General features: G+C 34.8%; 1 protein-coding gene across 9 annotated transcripts in view; it reads left to right on the plus strand.

Annotated features, from left to right (window-relative positions):
* The window catches only part of SLC4A7 (solute carrier family 4 member 7), a 121,021-nt gene that overhangs the window by 53,313 nt on the left and 42,566 nt on the right, over positions 1-25,142 (plus strand). For 4 of the 9 annotated variants that reach the window (XM_024116502.3, XM_028479172.2, XM_028479170.2 and 1 more), the window contains 7 exons: positions 9,576-9,714; positions 10,263-10,423; positions 12,719-12,907; positions 15,375-15,743; positions 20,642-20,757; positions 22,668-22,825; positions 24,407-24,494. In XM_024116502.3, coding sequence (XP_023972270.1) covers positions 9,576-9,714; positions 10,263-10,423; positions 12,719-12,907; positions 15,375-15,743; positions 20,642-20,757; positions 22,668-22,825; positions 24,407-24,494 — 1,220 coding nt within the window. The remainder of the gene's footprint in view (positions 1-9,575; positions 9,715-10,262; positions 10,424-12,718; positions 12,908-15,374; positions 15,744-20,641; positions 20,758-22,667; positions 22,826-24,406; positions 24,495-25,142) is intronic. The other 5 variants (XM_024116500.3, XM_028479176.2, XM_055079656.1 and 2 more) reach the window with 2 other exon arrangements.

Here is a 25,142-nt window from a genome sequence, read left to right on the forward strand (position 1 = left end):
AATCAAACTATCAAAAATTAAATACAAAGAAAAAATATTAAAAGCAGCAAGGGAAAACAACAAATAACATACAAGGGAATCCCCATAAGGTTAAGAGGTGATCTGTCAGCAGAAACTCTGCAAGCCTGAAGGGAGTAACAGGACATATTTAAAGTGATGAAGGAGAAACACCTACAACCAAAATTACTCTACCCAGCAAGGATCTCATTCAGATTTGACAGACAAATTAAAAGCTTGACAGACCAGCAAAAGCTGAGAGAATTCAGCACCACCAAACCAGCTTTACAACAAATGCTAAAGGAACTTTTCTAGGCAGGAAAAAAAAGAGAAGGAAAAGACCTACAATAACAAACCCAAAACAATTAAGTAAATGGTAATAGGAACATACGTATCGATAATTACCATAAATGTAAATGGATTAAATGCTCCAACCAAAAGATATAGACTGGCTGAATGGATACAAAAACAAGACCCATATATATGCTGTCTACAAGAGACCCACTTCAGACCTAGGGACACATACAGACTCAAAGTGGAGGGATGGAAAAAGATATTCCATGCAAATGGAAATCAAAAGAAAGCTGGAGTAGCAATTCTCATATCAGACAAAATAGACTTTAGCACAAACTATTACAAGAGACAAAGAAGGACACTACATAATGATCAGGGGATCAATCCAAGAAGAAGATATAACAATTGTAAATATTTATACACCCAACGTAGCATCTCAATACATTAAGCAAATACTAACAGCCATAAAAAGGAAATCAACAGTAACACAATCATAGTAGGGGACTTTAGCACCCCCCTTTCACCAATGGACAGATCATCCAAAATGAGACTAAATAAGGAAACACAAGCTTTAAATGATGCATTAAATAGGATGGGCTTAATTGATAATTATAGGACATTCCATCCAAAAACAACAATACACATTCTTCTCAAGTGCTCATGGAACATTCTCCAGGATAGATCATATCTTCTTGGGTCACAAATCGAGCCTTGGTAAATTTAAGAAAACTGAAATCATATCAAGTATCTTTTCCAACCACAATGCTATGAGACTAGATATCAATTACAAGACAGAATCTGTAAAAAATACAAACACATGGAGGCTAAAGAATACACTACTTAATAACCAAGAGATCACTCAAGAAATCAAAAAATACCTATAAAAAAATGACAGTGAAAACACGACGACCCAAGACCCAAAACCTATGGGATGCAGCAAAAGCAGTTGTAAGGGAAGTTTATAGCAATACAGTCCTACCTTAAGAACAAGAAATATCTCAAATAAACAACCTAACCTTGCACCTAAAGCAATTAGAGAAAGAAGAACAAAAAATCCCCAAAGTTAGCAGAAGGAAAGAAATCATAAAGATCAGATCAGAAATAAATGAAAAAGAAATGAAGGAAATGATAGCAAAGATCAATAAAACTAAAAGCTGTTTCTTTGAGAAGATAAACAAAATTGATAAACTATTAGCCAGATGCAACAAGAAAAAAAGGGATGAGTCAAATCAATAGAATTAGAAATGAAAAAGGAGAAGTAACAACCTATCCTTCTCAAACTCTTCCAAAAGATAGCAGAGGGAGGAACACTCCCAAACTCATTGTACGAGGCCACCATCATCCTGATATCAAAAGCAGACAAAGATGTCACAAAGAAAGAAAACTACAGGCCAATATCACTGATGAACATAGATGCAAAAATCCTCAACAAAATACTAGCAAACAATCCAACAGCACATTAAAAGGATCAAATACCATGATCAAGTGAGTTTTATCTCACGAATGCAAGAATTCTTCAATATACGCAAATCAATCAATGTGATACACCATATGAACAAATTGAAGGAGAAAAATCATATGATCATCTCAATAGATGCAGAGAAAGCTTTTGACAAAATTCAACACCCATTTATGATAAAAACCCTGCAGAAAGTAGGCATAGAGGGAACTTTCCTCAACATAATAAAGGCCATATATGACAAACCCACAGCCAGCATTGTTCTCAATGGAAATTAAAGGAATCCAAATAGGAAAAGAAGAAGTAAAGCTGTCACTGTTTGCAAGTGACATACTATACCTAGAGAATCCTAAAAAAGATGCCACCAAGGAATAAACCTACGTAAGGAGACAAAAGACCTGTATGCAGAAAATTTAAGACACTGATGAAAGAAATTAAAGATGATACAGATGGAGAGATATATCATGCTCTTGGATTGGAAGAATCAACATTGTGAAAATGAGTATATTACCCAAAGCAATCTACAGATTCAATACAATCCCTATCAAACTACCACTGCTATTTTTCACAAAACTAGGACAAAAAATTTCACAATTTGTAAGGAAACACAAAAGACCCCGAATAGCCAAAGCAATCTTGAGAAAGAAAAATGGAGCAGGAGGAATCAGTTTCCCTGACTTCAGACTATACTACAAAGCTACAGTAATCAAGACAATATGGTACTGGCACAAAAACAGAAATATAGATCCATGGAACAGGATAGAAAGCCCAGAGATAAACCCATGCACATATGGTCACCTTATCTTTGATAAAGGAGGCCGCAATATACAAATGAGAAAGGCACCCTCTTCACTAAGTGGTGCTGGGAAAACTGTACAGCTACATGTAAAAGAATGAAATTAGAACACTCCCTAACACCATACACAAAGGTAAACTCAAAATGGTTTAAAGACATAAATGTAAGACCAGACACTATAAAACTCTTAGAGGAAAACTTAGGCAGAACACTCTGACATAAGTCACAGCAAGATCCTTTTTGACCCACCTCCTAGAGAAATGGGAATAAAAACAAAAGTAAACAAATGGGACCTAATGAAAGTTAAAAGCTTTTGCACAGCAAAGGAAACCATAAACAAGGCAAAAAGACAACCCTCAGAATGGGAGAAAATATTTGCAAATGAAGCAGCTTGCAAAGGATTCATCTTCAAAATTTATAAGCCTCTCATGCAGCTCAATATCAAAAAAGCAAACAACCCAATCCAAAAATGGGCAGAAGACTTAAGTAGACATTTCTCCGAAGAATATATACAGATTGCCAACAAACACATGAAAGAATGCTCAACATCATTAATAATTAGGAAATACAAATCAGATCTACAGTGGGATATCACACACTGGTCAGAATGGCCATCATCAAGAAATCTACAAACAATGCTGGAGAGGATGTGGAGAAAAGGGGACACTCTTGCACTGTCGGTGGGAATGTAAATTGATACAGACACTATGGGGAACAGTATGGAGGTTCCTTAAAAAGCTAAAAATAGAATTACCATATGATCCAGCAATCCCACTACTGGGCATATACCCAGAGAAAACCATAACTCAAAAAGACACATGCACCCCAATGTTCATTGCAGCACTGTTTACAATGGCCAGGTCATGGAAGCAACCTAAATGCCCACAACAGACGAATGGATAAAGAAGTTGTGGTACATATATACAATGGAATATTACTTAGACATAAAAAGAATGAAATGGAGTCATTTGTTTAGACATGGATGAATCTAGAGACTGTCATACAGAGTGAAGTACGTCAGAGAGAGAAAAACAAATATTGTATAGTAACGCATGTATGTGGAACCTAGAAAAATGGTACAGATGAACCGGTTTGCAGGGCAGAAGTTGAGATACTGATGTAGAGAACAAACGTATGGACACCAAGGGGGGAATACCACCGTGGGGTGGGGATGGTGGTGTGCTGAATTGGGCGATTGGGACTGACATGTATACACTGATGTGTATAAAATTGATGACTAATAAGAACCTGCAGTATAAAAAAACAAACAAACAAAAAAAACAACTAATACTAAACTTTCTTTGGGTTATTTGTATGGAAATATGTTAATATAAATGTTTCAGACATTACATGAAATTTCTAAAAATCTTATATGTTCTGGTATAATGTTATAAGTCATAATTCTAGTTATTACTTTAAAATGTATATTTCAGAAATAACTAAATTTTCTTGTCAATTGCATTATTAATAACTTTCATCAAATCTTTAACCATGGTCATTTTTAAGTCTTTTGTCATTTACAGAGAGTTCTGGGCGTACTCTGATGGTTTTGAAAAAATATTCTTATAAAAGGGTTTCATCTTCAAGGAATTCATGGAAAAGACTGACAAGTACAGGTTTCTGGTAACTGACTATACTGCTGAACTGAATGAATAAGCATTTTCAGAACTCTAATGGAAAACTGATGAATTCATAAACGTTCTAACAAAACATCAAGGTGAAAAAAAAATTACATGGGACTGAGTGAAGTGATGAGGATGATTATAATTTTTGTGACTTTTTGTTTGAATAAAAGAAACACAAAAACTAAAAGTAGAACTGCCATACGACCTAGCACTCCCACTACTGGACATATACCCTGAGAAAACGATAATTCAAAATGACTACGGGCAAGACGGAAATAAAGACACGGACCTACTAGAGAATGGACTTGAGGATACGGGGAGGGGGAAGGGTAAGCTGGGATAAAGTGAGAGAGTGGCGTGGACATATATACACTACCAAACATAAAATAGATAGCTAGTGGGAAGCAGCCGCATAGCAGAGGGAGATCAGCTCAGTGCTTTGTGACCACCTAGATGGGTGGGAGGGAGGGAGACACAAGAGGGAAGAGATATGGGTTCATATGTATCAGTATAACTGATTCACTTTGTTATAAAACGGAAGCTAACACACCATTTTAAAGCAATTATACTCCAATAAAGATGTTAAAAAAAAAGAAACAGATCGAGAAATGACAAAGTTAATGGAGTTCTAAAACAAGCATGTTAAAGCAGTATAATAAATATTCTTTATATGTTCAAGAAGAGAGAGGCTGAAAATATATGAAAGTACCACTTGGAACTTCTACAGATGAAAAATGCTGTATCTGAAATGAGTAGTACACTAGATAAGATTAACAGATGATTTGACATTACAGAATAAAAAAGATAAGTGATTTTTGAAGATATTGTGATAGAAACTAATCAAAATGAAAGAAAAAAAGTCTGAAGACCAATAAACAGCATCAGTAATTTGTTGGACAGTATCAGGTAGTCTATCATATGTAAAATTGGAGTGCCAGAAAAATTTCCAAAATTAATAAAAAGTCTGAACTCACAGGTCCAAGGAATTCAGCAAAACCCAAGCGGAAGAAACATGAAGAAAAACCACACAAAGTCACATAAAAATCAAACTGCTGAAACCAAGACATAACAGTCCTAAATGTATATAACAACAGCTTCAAAATCCATGAAGCAAAAAGTGATAAAATTGAAAAGAGGAAGAGAAATCCACAAGTATAGATGGAGATTGCAAGTCTCCTTTCTCAGTAATGGATAGAGCAAGTAAACAAAAAATCAGTAAGGATATAGAAGACCTAAATAACACTGTCAGTCAGGTTGATAGTCACATGCATAGAACATTTTACCCAACCATAGCAGAATACACGTTCTTTACAATTGCATATTGAAGATTTAACCAATATCCTATTCTAGGCCATAAAACAAGTCTTAATACATTTAAAAAGACTGAAAGTGTATTCTCTGACCACAAATAGAATTAAACTAAAAAGATATTAAGAAAAATGCCCAGATATTTGGCAATTAAGCGCGAAGTTTCTCCGTAACCCATGGGTTAAAGATTCAATCACAACAGAAATTAGAAAATATATTGAACTCATGAAAGGGAAAACACAGTACAGGCAGAAAATTGAGAGAGAATCTTGCAAAGTGAGGACACAGTTCTGACCCACACAGGTTTCATTTAGCATGGTACTGTGCAAAGTGAGGACACAGTTCTGACCCACACAGGTTTCATTTAGCATGGTACTGTGCAAAGTGAGGACTGCCTACATATTAGAATATGTTAGATATACGTAAAGCAGTGCTTAGAGAAAAACGTATAGCATTTAGTTTTTATACTAGAAAAGAAGGGACTTCCCTGGTGGCACAGTGGTAGAGACTCCGTGCTCCCAGTGAAGGGGGCCTGGGTTCGATCCCTGGTCCGGGAACTGGATTCCACATGCATGCCGCAGGTGGGAATTCGGGAGTTTGCATGCCACAACCGAGCCGCCCACCTATTGCAAGTAAGACACAGTGCAAACACATAAATTTAAATAAAGAAATTAATTTAAAAAACGCAGAACAAGAAAGACCTAATCAATGATTTAAGCTTGTAACTTAAGAAGTTGAAGGAAAAAATAGAGCAAATTAAGCCTAAATAAGCAAAAGAAAAGAAACAATAAAAATGAAAGCAGAAACGAATAAAATAAAAATCAGACCAATAGTAGCAAAAATCAATCAAACTGAAATCTGGTTCTTTGAAAAGATCAATAAAATTGAGAAATCTAAATAGCCAGACTGATCAGGTGAGGGAAAAAAGATACAAATGACCAGCACCAGAAATTTTCAGTACAGATTCTACAGATATTAAAGAATAAGGAGGGAATATTATGAATGATTTTATGCCAACAAAATTGATACTTCAGATTAAATGGGAAAGTTTCTTAGGAATACATGCTATTAAGCAGAAATGGGTAACTTGAATTATCCTACGTGTATAAAAAGAAATTGAATTTGTAGTCTAAAGCATTCCCACAATGGAAATTTACTCCCAAATGGCATCAAACATATAAAAAATAACACAGACTCTGCTAGAAAATTGAAGACAAGGGTGTATAAAAAGAAATTGAATTTGTAGTCTAAAGCATTCCCACAATGGAAATTTACTCCCAAATGGCATCAAACATATAAAAAATAACACAGACTCTGCTAGAAAATTGACACTTTCTCATTCATATTGTGAATCTAGCATTACCCTGATACCAAAACCTGATGAAGATGTTACAATAGAATAAAACTACACACTAATTATTTCTCATGAATATAGATTCAGAAACCCTTAACAAAATAAAAGCATATCTTATCCAGCAATACTTAAGAGGGATAATACATCATGATGGTGGTAATCTGAATAGTGGCCCCCACAATGTCCATATTCCTACTGTCTGGAACCTGTGAATGTTAACCTTATTTGGCAAAAGTGAATCTGTAGATGTGACTAAGTTAAAGGATTTTGAGAAGTGGAGATTATGCTGGATTAATGCAGATGGGCCAGATTTAATCACAAGGAGTCAGAAGATCAGAGAGGAGACAGTAGTTATAGTGATGGAATGAGGAGGCGTCCAGACCTAAGGAATGTAGGCAGCCTCCAGAAGCTAGAAAAGGTAATGAAATGGATTTTCCCCGAGAGCCTCCAGAAAGAACCAGCCCATGATTTTTCAGCCCTGTGTAAAATTCATTTTGGACTTCTGGTCTCCAGAACTATAAGAGAATAAATTTGTATTATTTAAGCCACTAAATTTGTGGAAATTTGTTATAGCAGCAATAGGAAATTAATACGATAAGTGGAAATGCAGGGTTGGTTTAAAATTTAAACATCTATCAATGTAAATAAACATATTAATAGTATAAAGGAGAAAAACCTATATAATCATAGCAATAAGACAGAAAAAGCCTTTGACAAAATTCCACTCCCCTACTTTGCTAGGAGTTAAAATTCTGTCTTTAGATAAATTCTATTTATCTACATCTAACAAATTCTATTTATTTAGAATTTTTCTAAATTCTGTTCTAGAATTTTATCTCCTTGCAAACTAGGAATATTAGAAAACTTCTTCATTGTGATATAGAGCATTTAGAAATGCTGGTGAAAGACTGAATGTTTTCTCCCTATGAATTGGGAAAAGGCAAGGATGTCTTCTCTCACCACTTCTGTACAACATGGTACTGGCACACGTAGCCAGTGTAATAAGGCAAGAAAGAAATGAAATGCATCCAGAAGGTAAACAAAGAAGTAAAATTGTTTTTTTTCACAGTTACAGAATCATATTTGTAGCAAATCCTAAGCAATCTACAAAATTACAGAACTAAGTGAGTTTAGCAAGGTTACAGTATACAGAATCAGTGTACAGAATTAACTGTATTTCTATATAGTAGCAATGAGCAATCAGAAACTGAAATAAAAAACAACACAATGGCACCAGAAATATTACTTGGGGATGAATTTCACAAAAGATGTGCAAGACCTAATTGTTGAAATGTTCAAATATTAGGAAGTTCAGTTACATTGTGTTTTTGTTTGTCCTGCATCGGTCTTAGCGTATTCCTTCATTATGAAGACCCATGTCGTGTACATACTGGACAAGTTTCAGATATGTTTTTCATACTGCCTCTTCCCCTGTTCTGTATATTTTCCTCTTTCTGGAATTTTTCTTGTGCGACTTTTTAATTCTGTTTTCTGTATCTCTTAACCTTGCGTGTTATTGTCTTATTTGTCATTGATGCATTCGGTATAACCTCCTCCTCCTTAGATCTGTCTTTTCCTTTAACAATTTTATTTCTAATCTACTTTTTAAAAAAAAATAAATTTATTTATTTATTTATTTTTGGCTGTGTTGGGTCTTCGTTGCTGCATGCAGGCTTTCTCTAGTTGTGGAAAGTGGGGACTACTCTTTGTTGCGGTGCACGGGCTTCTCATTGCGATGGCTTCTCTTATTGTGGAGCACGGGCTCTAGGTGCGTGGGCTTCAGTAGTTGTGGCACGCAGGCTCTAGAGCGCAGGCTCAGTAGTTGTGGTGCACGGGCGCAGTTGCTCCGTGGCATGTGGGATCTTCCTGGACCAGGGCTTGAACCCATGTCCCTTGCATTGGCAGGTGGATTCTTAACCACCGCACCACCAAAGAAGTCCTTCTAATCTACTTTTTAACCTGTTTTAATATCCCTCTTGCAGCTGTAAGTTCCTGGAGGTTTGTTTACTTAGATGTAAATTTTGTGTTTGACCTCTATTATATTTGGAAGAATTTGATTTTGTTTTTAATTGATGCTTGTTGTGTGCTTCAGTGTTTATTCTGGGACCCCTGGGGCTTTCAACTGTCCTGGACTAGAATGTATGCTAATTTCTCTGTTTGGGGATCCTGTACCACACAGGTGGTTTTAAACTCAGATGTCACGAGCGGCAGTGACCTGTCTACCTCCCTAACCTCAGCTGACAGACTTTTGCTTCTCCATGATAGTAGGAAAAGTTAGTTTTGAGTTTTCTCATCCTTTTTTTTGAACTTGGGGATTTCTTTTTTTACTCTTGAACTTAACTACATATTAATTAAATATTTGAAATGTTCTATATTATCTAACATTTCCATCTATTTTTGGTGAGGAAAAGGTCCTGTCTTATGCATAGTGTTTTCTTGTTTTTGAATGTTGCTTACTGTTATTTGTTTGATTTACATTAGTTTGTTAAAGATTAGTGTGACTTTAATATATAATTTTTCTTTTTCATCTGTGAAGGTGATCTTTCTGTAAAATTCTTTTGTTCTAGATTGTTGGTACTTGTTTCCTTCCAGAATTATAGTATTTTAATAACAATGAAAACAAATTTGTTCTGATGGAATATATTTATAACAAAAGCATTTCATTTTCAAAATTTTGAATTTACCTTTGTATTAGTTGAGGAAAATTTTGAGTGTATATTTTTAAATTCTGATTTTGTCAAGACACACCATCCCAGAGAGTCCAGTTCATCCTGGGTACCGAAGATGATGATGAAGAACACATTCCCCATGATCTCTTCACGGAAATGGATGAGCTGTGCTACAGAGATGGAGAAGAATATGAATGGAAAGAAACTGCCAGGTGATGATACTCTCTCAGTTTTTAACTGCCTTTACTTGGTTTCTTTTTGTAATGAGAACACAAAATTGAAATTGAGACATCCAGTGCTTTAAAACAATGAATAGAGAATTTCCTTCTGTCTGGAAATTTTATCTTTATTCTCAAAATTTGTTTCCTTAAATAAGTCTTAATACTATAATATAACAAAAGGAAATATGTTACTGTAGATTTTAATGTCTTTAATTAGAGGAAACAAGTTTGAAAAATCAACATCTTGTGTATTTAAAGTTTAAAATAAGATTGGAAGCTGAAACTATGAAATTGCAGAGTTTGTTTCTGTAAACTTACTACAGCGATAGCTAGAATAGAAAGAGGAACTACAAAGGTAACTTGTGCCTATCGACATTATAGACCATTAGCCTAATTTGTAAAAATGTTTTGTAGCGAAATTTTGTTTTGGTGGTGGTGATCTTTGTTTCTGTTTAAAAGAACAAGCTTATGTTTATCATATTAAAATAAACAAATGGAATCATTATTTGTAAAATATTGTTATACATTATACATTTCAGATGGCTGAAATTTGAAGAGGATGTTGAAGACGGTGGTGACCGGTGGAGTAAGCCTTATGTGGCGACCCTCTCTTTGCACAGTCTTTTTGAACTGAGAAGTTGCATCCTAAATGGAACAGTCATGCTGGATATGAGAGCAAGCACTCTTGATGAAATAGCAGGTGATAGCAAAGTGACTTCTTTATAGTTAAATTGTAATGAAGTTAGAGATACTTAAATAAGGAAAATAAAGTGGAATTTTAGACCATTGATTGGACAGTTACATGTTGAGCTCCCATTCTGTGCAGGGCAGTATGAGGAGTAGACATATAAAAACCCTTTTTGTCTTTGATAAGTTTGGAGTCTAAAAGTTTAAATCAGAGAGATGTAACTACAGTTATCAAGAAAAAAGTGACTAGTGCCATAAGCAGGATATGGAGTCTGTTCTCTGGAAATTAAGAGGAAGGAGCTTTTTGTTTCTTTGTTTTCTGGACCAGGGTATCTGGGGAAGATACAGAGAGTACATTAACTATACAACTTATCCATAGAATTTGAACACATGTCGATAGGGAGCCGGGTGGTGCAAGAGAAAAGAAAGTATTCTAAGGAGGAGGAAAAGAAGGAAGAAAAGTCTAGAAAGTATAGACAGCTATGAATCTCAAAAAAGTCAATTCTCTGTGAGTATACAGATTTCTTGAGATATATTAGAAAAATAAATTAGAGGTGGATTGTGACTAGCCTTGAATTACTGGGTTAAGAAATTGGATTTTATTTGGTAGGCATTTTGGCTGTCAATTATTTTTTATTTTTTATTTTTTTTGCGGTACGCGGGCCTCTCACTGTTGTGGCCTCTCCCGTTGTGGAGCACAGGCTCCAGACGTGCAGGCCCAGCGGCCATGGCCCACGGGCCCAGCCGCTCCGCGGCATGTGGGATCCTCCTGGACCGGGGCACGAACCTGTGTCCTCTGCATCAGCAGGCGGACTCTCAACCACTGCACCACCATGGAAGCCCTCAATGATTTTTAAGTTGGAGAATAGTATGATCTCGATGTATGTCAGGGATATCATTCTGGCAAGAAGAGGTAGGGTGGCTTTGGATAAGAAGAGGTTAGAAGCAATGAGGTCATTTATTCTCTTGGAATGTCTAAGCAAGAAGTGATGACGATCTGATGTCTGGTAGGTAGTAGCAATGGAAACGAAGGAGAGAAAATCGAAGGATACTGTGGAGGTAGAAAGAAGGAAAAGATAGCTGTGATAAAGCTATTTGGTCATTAACTGAAGTTGCTTAAAACCAATATCAAGTTCAGTAGTAATACATTTGATAGTGTGACTACCATTATAGATTGCCCAATATAAAAACAAAAAACTAATGTATTTGATCTTCAAGAGGACCATAAATTTATTAGAATTTCTCAGGCTAGAAATATCAGTACGTTGATATTACCAGATTGATAGATTTGACCTTGTGCTGCATGCAAATCTTTAAGTTATCAAAGTCCTTACTTTCTTGTTTTATATAAATGACTGAAAAACTGAGTTAGGATTAGAAATATTGAATTTAGACATATTCAATGTCTTACTTTGGCTTTTAATTATCACATAATACAATATAATATTTTAGTAAATGTATAATCCAGTGTTCATTTGTATGGTAGCCTGCAGTCATGGTGTTGCTGTTAAGAGTTTACCTGCTAGGTTGATTGATCCCTTCCAGTTTTCTGTCGGAGGAACCTTATCATAGATTTGAAAGCCTGACTCTTATCTCAAGTTACTGCCACTTTAAAAAAATATTTATATGTACTTTATAAATTAAAAATAGTCCAGGCACCACAGTAATGTATAAAATGTCATTGCCATCAGTCTCCCCATTTCCCACACCTCCCTCACAGCCTGATATAGTCATCTTTCTAAAACTTATTACTTCATATTTTATCTATTCAGTTACTCACTGGTTTTTCTACCTCTGGACGAGTGAGAGCAGAAACTTGATCTGCTTAGTTAATTGCTGTATTCCCAACACACAATAGGTACTCAGTAAATAGTTAATGATTAAATGAATGAGTACAGATATTCATCTACAGTTGGGGGGAAAAGTATGAGGTGAAGCAAGAAAATACCTTCACTTCTTAGGAAGCCAATATTTGAATATTCATTTTAATAGAATTTATTGTATCATCAGTAAAGCACCTTCAACTATATAGGAAGGCTATTGGTGAATAACAGTAGTTTTTCAATAAATAATAGTATTTATTAAAATAAGGGTCTCTATTAATATGTTCATTTTTGTTGGATAATGTTCATATTTATCTTTATGCATCCATTATTCAGTATTAGAAGAGAATGATACTTTCTAGAGCTATTTAAGAGTCTTATTTTTCTGGTAAGATTCCACTTAAGATTTATTTTGTGTTATAGTCATCCAAATGTTAGTTTATTTAATAAAAATGATTGTTATCTATGTATTTTTCTTTGCCTAGATATGGTATTGGACAACATGATCGCCTCTGGCCAGTTGGACGAGTCCATAAGAGAGAATGTCAGAGAAGCCCTTCTGAAGAGGCACCATCATCAGAATGAGAAAAGGTTCACCAGCCGGATTCCCCTTGTTCGATCTTTTGCAGATATAGGCAAGAAACATTCTGACCCTCACTTGCTTGAAAGGAATGGTGAGATAAGTTGTGGCATTCAATTTTTGCTAACACGTCTACACTAATGGCATTCCAGTGTGTTACAATTAGCATTCGGGAAAAGAAACATTTTTCTAGATAATTACATAGGCCTTTATCTTTTTAATTCTCTTTAAAATAATAATTTGTGCATTTAAAGATTTCATTTCTAAAATGTCTTTACAGCGTGACAGAATTATCTGTGGAAATTACTTAGATGAAAAAATTAAGCATTTACTCTGTTAAAATGGGACATTTAAGTATTGGTAATATTTAAACACTACACTATACGTAACCCTGAATTACTCTCCTTCTTGCTTTTTTGTTTCTGCTGAAGAATTCTTGTATATTTGATAAAAGAGCCATAAATTATTATCTATAAATTTAATCTTTTGAAAATTTTAAGTCTTGTGTTTGGGCCTTTAATATTAGATTTTTCCTAGAGATTTTTTTTTTTTCTCCTGAGTATACTTTACTTGCTGGGCATAAACAAGTGTTTGGGGGTTGGTCTCCTGATTTCACTGCTTTTTATTTACATAATTTGTAAAAGGTTTTTGTGCTTGTTCCTGTTTTATGCTAGGGATGATGCAGCTGATTTTTTTCAAGCCATTGAGAATGGCACAGACCCACACACTGCTGCTCTCCCCTCTCATTCACGGTCTAGCATGGGTTATGTGGGACATGGGGAGAATGTGTTTTTGTAGTTTACCTCTGTCACTGTCTTAAAGCTGGCATGCTATCACTGGGGTTCTATTTTGGGTCTCAAAGATAGCTCTGATGACAGTGACTGGAAAAATCCAGGTGCAAAGAATTGGAGCTGGTTTTGAGGGTCACTGCTGCCTCTGGTTGCTGCCATTACCCAAGGCTTGTGAGAATTACAGTGAAGAGGAGTGGAGGATGGGCCACAAATCCTTCTGCTCATCTTTTCTGTCTCTGAAAAGGGTATGGCTTTTAACTGTTCTACAAGCACACAGTCACAGGTGGTAGGATTTAACATGTCTAAAGTTGACAGTACTTAGTCATCTTTTGCAGCTCAGTGTAAGATAATTAAGTCCATTTTCTTCTGAGCATTTGACTAATAAAACTCTTCTTAATCTATTTAAAATTGTGCCTTTCTATATTCAAGGAACCTTAAGAATGAAAGAAATCTCTTATGGACCTAAGTTCAATCTGAAAGCAAGCCATCTATGTCATGTCTTTTTTTCACCTTTCCATGTATTGCATATGCTCTACTTCAGTGAAGTGAATTTGTTTGGCTAGAGAGACCATATTAAATCTTTCTTCCCCATATGCAATGGTTCCTGATTATTCTCCAATTGTCAGTTGATTCCGTTTAATCCTAAGACAATGGCTATTTTCTTTTAGATGCCATTTTAGCATGGGCATTCTGTTATTTTGTTATATTATAGTTGTAATTTAACAATTTTTTCTGCATGTAGCTTATTTTTTAACTAAATAGTGGTGGTTTATGGATTAAAAGTTCATATTTTTAATATTTCTGGGATCTCTTGAGCATGTAGCTTTGATTACTTAGATCATGTGGGGTTGTTATCTTTCTCATGTTTTTCCTGAAAAAACAATGTTATTCCATTAAGCCACACTTGATTAGAATAACCAGGTGTTTGAAGTATAACTATACCTGACCTTTTGAAATACTGTAGACTTAATTTCCTCATCTCTCTTGTTGGTAAGAAATACTTTATTCTTAGGTAGTTAAGTTAAAGATTTTATGTATTTTTAAAAATTTATCTGCTGCCTTAGAAATGGAAGCATATTTTAGGACATTTATTAATATCAGATAATGAGCTCAAGAGTATGTATCTTTTAAAATTGATGTTTCTCTTTTGAAAAAAAAATTCCTATAACTTGTCTTATGTTTTTAAATTTTACTTGAGAGTGCTATCAGTGGGTGATGCCCTATTGACTTAATGTTACTGATATCACCTTTAAGTTAGGAATTATTAGATACCATTAATGTGGACTTTTCTTATGAGAGAATACGTAGCGGTTCAGTGCAATGTAGATAAAATGCACTAAATATCAGTGCTGGTAAGTTTTGTTTTGGGTGTTATTTCTTAGGTTATTTTTGTGTTATATTCTCATTTGCTATTTTCATTTTTTTAAGCAGCAGCTTTCCATTGATATTATTCTTTAATTTTAAAGCCACACTATTGGACATTCTCATTACTAACAGAATATCGTCCCCAACCATCTATCATTTGCATTGTTTTTTATTTTTTGTTTTGATTTTTGGATACACCTTCAGAGAACTAATTATAGTTTAAGCCATTTTTCAATGATTTTCAAATATTTAAAAATCTGATTGTCATACTAACCCTGATAGCATGAATTTGAAATTTTGGATCTTTTTTAAATCTTGCAGTTTATGGTGTAAATTGATTTTTTTGTGTCTCATTTGTCTTCTGCAGTGAACTTCATCACTTTTCATTTATTTGTTTTATCTCAGGGGAAGGCCTTTCAGCCTCCCGCCACTCTTTGCGAACAGGTCTGTCTGCCTCAAACCTTTCATTGAGAGGAGAATCACCTTTATCTCTTCTTCTCAGTCATCTTCTTCCTTCTTCGAGAGCTGGAACCCCTGCAGGCTCGAAGTGTACAACCCCAGTACCCACCCCTCAGAACAGTCCTCCTTCCAGCCCTAGGCTCAGTCGCCTGAACTCCAGAAGTTCCCAGCAGAGGCAGCTTCAGGCCCCAGAGCTACTGGTTTCACCTGCCAGTGATGATATTCCCACAGTAGTAATTCATCCGCCTGAGGAAGACTTAGAAGCACTGCGAGGCCAGGAGCAGAAGAATGAGGAAAATGTTGACATAACTTCAGGCAACTATTTAAAGTCCTCCATGTGTGGTGCTTTCTGCCTCTGGATCACTTGCACTTGGAATGCCTTTCAAGCACATAGCTTTAGCAGCATACATAGATAATGCTTATAATTTATTTTGACTTCTGCATGTTTTTTTCTTTATAGTATATTACAGAGAAGGATAGAATTATTAAAAATTTTAAGTTTTAAAAAGACTCCAAATAAGACTACACATAATTTAATTTTTTTTCAAAAATTTTCACTGAGATTTTACAGGTCAGTGCATTTGAATGGTTCAAAAATGTAGACATTTTTACAAGTAATCTTTTAATTTGCTATGATTAAAAAAATGGTGGCTCTTCTTGTGCATTTCATTCCATAAGGTGAATGAACACATGTTTTACATAAAGTAAAATGGGGTGATACGCCTTTTATCTACTATTTGGTGCTTTTGTTCAAGGAATGCAGTATGTTTTAACCTTCCTAACAAAAATAGAATTGAATGTTCTTTTTCTCATTTTGTCTCTGAGAAGATTGAGGGTTCACCAATGACTGCCTGGGATCATCATTTCAAGACTAGTTTTATAATTTGGAATAGACTTTACTTGTCCTTTATTTAATGCTATATCTATTTTTAATCCTAATTCACCTTGAAATTTTCAGGACTAGAGTTCCAGTAGTTGTGGCTAGGATATATTTCTACGTGAATTAGAAAAATTATTTCTTAGTGGATAAAAGGTTTGTAACTCACTTAAGGGTTATTATATATTATTATAATTTTGGCTTTTCCTCTTATATATTAATTATATGTACATTTATACATACTTATCTTTCTACCCAATTCATATAGAGAAGTATTCTTTAGTGACTAAGTTTTACTGACAGCTAAGCATCAACGTGACATATGAACGCTAACTATGGTGGTTTTAATCACATAATTATCACATTTCTGCATAACACTGAATAATATATAACACTTCAATAGTAGCTTATAGTTATTAGCCTGTTGGATGTATATAAAATTTTGTGTAAGTTGGGTGGATATACCTATTTTCAGAAACTCAGGCTCAGCAAAGTTAAATAAATTCCCCTGGATCATACAGCTAGTAAGTGACAGCCCACGTCCTCTGACTAAACATCCTGTGTTCCTACCAGTATATGACCAACTAGCCTCTCCTTCTCTTTATTGGCTGTATCCAGACATACTAAATATACATTTAATCAGAACTCATTGTAGTTGCCAAAAAAAGATGATACTTTTAGAAGTTAAAAAATAGAAGTTTTGTGGTTAAATCATTGTAACATTAATTATGATAGTACTTATAGTAATCATTGTTTCATAGGTTGTCATACACAGTGATGTGTACTTTTCAAATATCATATTTCTAATTTGTCTAACAATTTGATGGGTTCATGTTATCGCTGTTTGTAAAATGAAGAAAATTAAGACTTAGAGATGTTAAGGTTATACCATAAATGACCAGAGCAAGGAATTGAACCCAGATCTACTTACAACAAAATCTATAGTATAGAATTTCATTATAAATTTTAATACTTTGTGGAAAAGATAGAGCATTATATAATGAGGTAACTAAACAAAAAGGAAAAAAAATCTAGAAATAATTACTCAGAAATAATGAACGTTCTTGTTTCAATTAAAAAGGACTAGCAAGGTTTACTATTTTTCTTGAACAAAAATGTCTTTAAAGTTACTTCCGCTTGCATTTGTTTTTACCTATATCTGTCAGTAATACTGGACATTTCTTGTTTTACCAGTTTCAATGTTATTAATGATAAGGGACTATAAATTTAGAATTCAGAATTCTAAAGAGCAATTAACTGAAAATTGAGGGACACAATTAAATTATTTCCCCCTCTGCCATTAAGTATGCCATGAGATTTATTAGCCTTTCTGAAGAAAAGAAATTAGAATGTAGGGAAAAGAGGGAATTTCTAAGGAAAAGGGAGAGCTCATAATTACTGTTTAAGAAGACATTTATAGAAGGAATGTAATTACAATAATAGGGGCAGCTATATATTATTCCTTGCTTAGTTACCTTTGCTGCTTAGAGCAGCTGGAAACTCTGTAAGTTTTCCTGAAGTCTGATGAAGAAGGTGGCCTTGGCATCATTTTTTTTTTTTTTTTTTTTTTTTTTTTGGTCGCGGGCCTCCAACTGCTGTGGCCTCTCCCGTTGCGGAGCACAGGCTCCGGACGCGCAGGCTCAGCGGCCATGGCTCACGGGCCCAGCCGCTCCGCGGCACGTGGGATCCCCCCGGACCGGGGCGCGAACCCGGTTCCCCTGCATCGGCAGGCGGACGCGCAACCACTGCGCCACCAGGGAAGCCCTTGGCATCATTTTTGAGAGACTAATGTCATAGAATTTTGTGGCACGGGGTCATAATTTGTGAATACCTGTAGTAAAAAAAAAAGAAAGAAAAAAAAGAAAGTGGTGTTTCCCATTAGTTATTTTTTGGAGAATAATTATGTAAAAGACGTAACTCACTTTTAGTGTTTGTAACTGTCTTCTGACTCAGTGTTTCTCACCCTCGGCACTATTGACCTTTTGGAGTGGACACTTCTTTGTGGTGGGGGATGTCTTGTGCGTTGTCGGATGTTGAGCAGCACCCTTGGCCTCCACTCACTAGCCGCCAGTACACTCCCCAGTGGTGACAACCAAAGATGTCTCTAGATGTTGCCAGATGTCTCTGGGGGGCAGAATCTTCCCCAGATGAGAACCACTGCTCCAAATACTTCTACTTTCAAACTTTTAATGACAGAAAACTGATATCTTTGATTTCTGTTTCTCTAGATTGCTTTGCTATTTTAAGAAAAAGAATGTAAGGGCACAATAATAGATTTACCAGGGTATGATTTTTAAATCCCAGTACTGATTGTATACATACTCATATTTGTTTTTTTCTTTTGCTCAAAGCAAATAAATAAAGTCCTTCTGAGTTATCTGTAATGATAGTTTTAATTTTGGGGAATTTACTCATTTAATTCTGAGCTCTAGGAATTTACTGTAGGAGCAGGGATACTTCCTTAACCTTTTGAGGAAATAGCTTTAACTTAGCTGAGAGTAGGAAGGATTGCATGGAGAAGGCGGTGGTGGGAATCTCTAAGGTGTGCCTGGCATGCTGACTTTAACAGGTTCAAGGTGACCAGGTGATCCCATGACTTCCCGTCATCTCTTCTGGCTTCGTCCGTATTGAGTTGCACGTTATTTCTTCTTCCCATTCTACTGTATCCTTGTTTTCCCCCAGAGCCTTCTCCCCATTCCACTCTTCTCCCCAAAATCTGGTGGCTGGGACTGTTCTGGGAAGCTGTGCCTATGTTTTTTTTTGGTTACACGTTTGCAGGTTGGATGCATTTAGTAGTTAGCAGTGTGTGTGTGTTGATGGTCATTGCAGTTGCTGCCAGGGCCTTAATAATACTCTTCATTTTCTTGTGTGGGAGTTGGTGGAAACCACTGAAAAATACTGGTTCACTTTTTTTTTTCCACTTGGGCATGTATTTTAATAAAGGAATGGACTCTATTATGGAAGTGTAGGGACAAAGTTCAAAGAAGAGGCTAAAATGGTGAAAAATTAGTTAAGTTTTAGGAAATAGTTTTTATTTCAGAATTGTTTAATACTTCTAGGGAATGAGCACATGGCTAAGGGGATTGCGCATACTTTTTACACTGAGATTTTTGGGTCAGAGTGACATCCTAGCATAGATATTTAACATAGAAGTGGGTATCACAAAGGTCTTTCACTAAGTTTAAGCAGTAAACTCACATGACTTAAAGTTACTAGTGTATGTTGTAGTCTATAAAAACGAAAACTCCCTTAGAGGCATTGAATATATCTGATATGCTTAAAATTTTGGAACTCAATTACGAATATTAACTTTAAAGTTTATAGGATCTAACCACAAACAATTTAATTGAATTTCTGTGGGCCACTAGATTGTCTTGAGTGGCAGAGTTAAAACTAAAAGTAAAGACTGTTGTAATTGTCTAGTGCATCTTCTCCTGTGATACTCTGTGTTTTGGGTAATATTAAATCTATATTCTTGAACTAGAAAGTCTTGGGTGTTTTGAAAAAATTAGATACGTTTAATGGTAGAAATCTGTGTTAAGTACTTAAACATTTTTGAGATTTGAACTTTATGCAAAATTTGTAGTGGTAATGATTGGTCATATGCTACTGGGTGTTTTTATGTTATTGTGTGAATTGTTGCTGCTGAGTGTTACTTGAAATGAATATACATAATGCACGAACATATATCTATCGTTTGTAACGCAAATAAGCTAATTTAATAGAACGTGTATCTAAAATAGTAAAAACATTACTATTATGTTTTAACATATTTCTTAGGAATAGTGACAGTAGGCAGCACATAAATTTTACACAAGAGAATGAAAATTCTTGAGGAAACTTAAGATTAGGGATGATTATGGCAAAATTAGTGTACCTTTAGTTGATGTAGCTCTTAACATTTTCTGAGTTACATTTAGGTTTCATCAGAAATTTTATATTGTTATTGATGTAAGTGTGCTAGACATCATTAAGCTAACTTAATGATGTGCAGTTCACATGTCTATTGGATACATTGAAAATGGATGCCCTAAGTATTTCTAGTGGTGATCAGACCCAGGTCTTCCACCTTCTACTCACTTTTTCTCTTTTTGCAAAAGGCCACCATTTTTGTAAATGCCAATTATATTATTTAAAATGTTAAAATATATAGCTTCATTATTGCTTAAAATGTTAATCTACTCTTGCTGGTATGGCACTAACACTTGGCACCTTTTTTTTTTTAACCTAGCACATTTGCTTTTAATAAACCATCACTTTCAGGATATGAGCAGATTCAGGTTACAAAGTGAATTTTCTCCTTACTAGTTTGGAATTTGTTTGTTCTTAAATACAGGTATTTTGGCCTCTCCACAGTCTGCACCTGGAAACCTGGACAATAGTAAAAGTGGAGAAATTAAAGGTAATGGAAGTGGAGGAAGCAGAGAAAATAGTACTGTTGACTTCAGCAAGGTAATTCTGTTATTAACTATACATTTTCATAGTCATTTTTACTGAAAAAATTGTATCAATGTGGCTTTATTAACATTGATTATAATAATTTTTAAATAACTGGTGCCTATAAACCTGCATGTGATGCTTGTGATATGTTAATTTATGATCAGAAATTGTGAGAAAGATAACAGTCTCATAGCACTTGAATAATGTTATATCTTACTAATGTTAGAAATTCTGAAAAAAGAATATATGAATAATATGGTATTTTCATCTATACCTACCCATAGATATTATGAAACTTCAGTACCTTTTGAATTACAGTCGTTTGTTCTGGAGCTACCACCACTAGAAAGATTAATTCTGGTAATGATGTTACAGCAGTAATGATTCAGCTTTTTCTCGGCTGTAATGTGATCCCAGAATTATTGTCTTATGGTGTCAGTACTTTCTGGAATGTCACTGGGAAACATTGGTGCTTCCCCATGGGTAGGTAAAGGTAAAGGCATGGATTTAAAAACAATTCACCTATCTCAACTATGATTTTTAATTGTCGTAGATGAGTATTTAAATGAAATATAAAAAGAACTTATTTCAAAAGAACAGGACAAAAAACTACAAGTTCAAATTACAATTGAATTTAAAGCATACTTTTTGAGTACTGCCTCTGAATAATTGATCCCCTGTGGCCATTGTAAATTTTTTTATTGGCATTTACTATAAGATACAATGTCAGACTTTTAATTAAATGTGATTATTTTAAGTAAGATTCATTTTTTAAGCCTTTATTTTATGATGCAAAGTCTATAAATCACATTTTGCAGAAAAGGCATTTAAATAATGATTTGTGGTATAGCTTTGCTGAGCTTCATGCTCTAAAATTATTAAAAACTTTGCCAAAAAAAAGCCTTGCTTATGGGACATTGTACTGTTATAAGTTGATCGTATTTTTACTGGTGCTCCAATTATTTCAGATGAGTGTAAAGTGTTCAGTAACTAAATTGCAACGAATAAATTACTATAGTTTACGTTATAGATCTCCTCTAGACATGGCAGATGCCATTTACTTTTGTTCCTCTGTCACAGTTTTCCTTTTTTTACTTGGTCTGTCCTTGTGTACACCTCCTTATCTCCTGTTGGGCAGGAGTCTGCCTCCTGGCACTGTAGTTGTGGCACACTGGGTGTGGGACTCAAGAGGCCCGCTGTAAGTGCTGGTTTTATTTTAATAGATAGCCCTGTAAGTGGTTGTTTAGTGCCTTGTGTGAAACTGCGTATAAACGAAGAAGTTGCCATACTTTGATATTATGCTCGTAACCTTTTCTTTGTAATTATACACAGACAACTGAATTTGATTATATAGCACTACCATATATCTATACCAATTATGGCTATTTTAGTTTTAAATAAACATAATTTTTCCCACTTAATGAAAATATGGGGAATGCCCAGAGTTCTTTAAAATAAAAAGGACTTATAAAAATACATAAAATATAAAGGAACTAATTAATTTCTAAGACTAAACAATAGATAATAATTAAATGAATATTTTTAGCACTGTGTATAATTTCATGGACCACTGTTAGCTTGTGAACTATATTTTTGTCTTTAATAGTTTTTAATGAATACTGCTATATTCATTGAAAATTTTCTCTAGTTTGTATGTTTGGTAATTTAGATCTCTGAAGTAGTAAAGACTATGACAGTAAAACAATTGGGAGTATTGTTTGGTAGATGTGTTTTGCTTGCTTTTTTGTATTTGTCTACTTCATTCTTTGTATTTGTGAGAATTTTGGCATTTTTACATTCTTTAGATCACCAGTTTTGATTAGCAAATAGTAGTCTTAAAAGCACCTTTTCTTTCCTATTTCCCTCTGGTCTTATTAATACCATGCACACTTTATTTTTAATTATTATTTATTTGTCACTAGGTTGATATGAATTTCATGAGAAAAATTCCTTCGGGAGCTGAGGCATCCAATGTTCTGGTGGGAGAAGTGGAATTTTTGGAAAGACCTATAATTGCGTTTGTGAGACTGGCTCCTGCTGTTCTTCTCTCAGGGCTGACCGAGGTCCCTGTTCCTACAAGGTAAAGAGAGGGTAATAACCAATTAGCATTCTCCCAGAATGTCCAAAATCTAAAAAATTTTATTCACTGAAGGAACATGTTGCTTTATGCAGCATAGCACAGGGAGGTTGGCTCGGTGCTTTGGGATGACCTAGAGGGGTGGGATAGGAAGGATGGGAGGGAGGCTCAAGAGAGAGGGGATATGGGGACATGTGTATGCATGTGGCTGATTCGCTTTGTTGTGCAACAGAAACTAACACAGTATTGTGAAGCAATTATACTCCAATAAAGATCTGTTAAAAAAATTGATAAATTTAAAAACTCAAATTATAAATTAAAAATAAATACATTGGATTTATATTTTTACAAGAAGTTCAGTGTCTTGGGAGCTTTGGTTTAAAAAACAGTTCATCATTTTAGGCATAGTATGTTCTGTGCAGGCACTGAAGTCAGAGAGAATGGAATTGAATCCTTGCTCTGCCACTTTTTGTGGGACGGTCAAGCCAGACTTCAGTTCTCTAAGCTTTATTTGTAAAATGAGGGTAGCAGTACCTCGCAGGGTTGATTAAATGTAATAATGCCTCTGAATTAGGCAAAATGCTTTGTTCTGACCTGATCAAATCTTCTGTTCAGTATACATTATAAGTAAAAATTAAAATGGGGGTCATATCCTTAAGAATTAGCAAGCTGTGTTATAAAGGGTTATCAATTTGTTAGCTACTGATTGTATAAACTTAATTACAAATGAGAATAATTAAAAATATTTTTTTCTTATTCATATAATAGTAAATAAGAATTAATTGCAGCTTGATTGAAATATATGTGCCAGTTCTTAATAAGCTTTACTGAATTGCATTAACGGTATAGTATTAAGATAAATGAGAAGAATAATTTCATAGATTCACATTTAAATTCTTATAAAGCAGGAAGATGAATACTTCCAGTTTGGATTATTGTGAATATTAATATTTTACTGTAGTGTGAACAATGATATAACTAAGTAGGAAGTTAAATAATTTTTATTTAGTCACTATAAATAAATTAAAATCAAATAATAAGAGGTTTGATGTTAAATTTGGAGTTGTAAATAAAAATACTTTTCCTTCCAAAGGGATTAGTCCCTTATTTACCACATTAGTGTCTTTATCCAGACTGTAGTTTGAGGGATCATGGATTTCTTGTGCATACTCTTAGCTGTTTTATTAAGCCAAAGTAAATACTTAAATGGGATTCATATTCACTTTATTTACTAATTTACTTTTTTTCATCAGTACAGACCAGAAAAAATTGTGTACTCAAAATTCAAAAGGATATAGAAGATGGGAACTTTTAATATAAAACACTAATTCCTTAAGTACTTTTTTACTCTAAGGAAGATGAAAAGAAATAACTTGGTAGAAACTTATTTATGAATGCCTTTCTTAGTTTTGTGATCTGTTTTCATCTGAATAGAGTTCCGTCCTCTTTTCAGCCATTGGTGTGTGAGGACGGAAAAGAGGTCTGAGTGTTGTTTCTGTGTTTACATTTGAATGATTTCTTTATGATTCCTAGATTTATGTGTGTATGTTGTTTATGTTTAAATCTGTTTTCATGTTTCCTTAGGTTTTTGTTTCTGTTATTGGGTCCTGCAGGCAAGGCGCCTCAGTACCACGAAATTGGAAGATCAATAGCCACCCTCATGACGGATGAGGTAATTAAAATGCCCTTTGACATGGACACTGATTAAAAAGCGTATAATGCATATTAAATTGTAGTTCTCCTTTTATAGTGAAGCTTAAAAAATTGTCCTTGCTTGTCTTTACTATTTTGTCTCATATTCACTATTTGCGTTTTGCAAGGTCTTTAGGACCTTTCTGTCAGAGATCAGTGGATACTGGTTGGTTTCCTCCCTCCCCACCAAGTTGAAATTATTGACCATCTTCTTGACATTTTGAAATTTTCTTCATCCTGTATTTCAGGATATTGGTTCTTTGGGTTTTCCTCAGGACTTTGTGTTTTCCCCTTTTTTCTTTATAATTTCTTGCTTTTACGGACTTCATCTTTGACCGTGGCCTGTATTGATCAGGACTTTGTCTCTTTGGGAGAGAGCTTTATAGTCGGGGACTTGTTAGACATCTCTGCTTTGTGTCCCTAAGGCATCTGAAACCCCACATGTCTGAACTGACCTCCTTTCTCTGTTCTGACTCAGTCAGTAACCAGATTTTATTGATTTTACCTTTTCTGTGTATTTTGCATTTAATCTACCATCTCCTTTCCATCTGCACCATCACTTCTCCCTCCAGCTTAGACTCTCTTACCTTCTTTTCTTTGGTGAAAAAGTGGATCATATGGGCCTTTC

The sequence above is a fragment of the Physeter macrocephalus genome, chromosome 18, assembly GCF_002837175.3.
Source record: "Physeter macrocephalus isolate SW-GA chromosome 18, ASM283717v5, whole genome shotgun sequence".
NCBI classification, from domain to species: Eukaryota; Metazoa; Chordata; class Mammalia; order Artiodactyla; family Physeteridae; genus Physeter; species Physeter macrocephalus.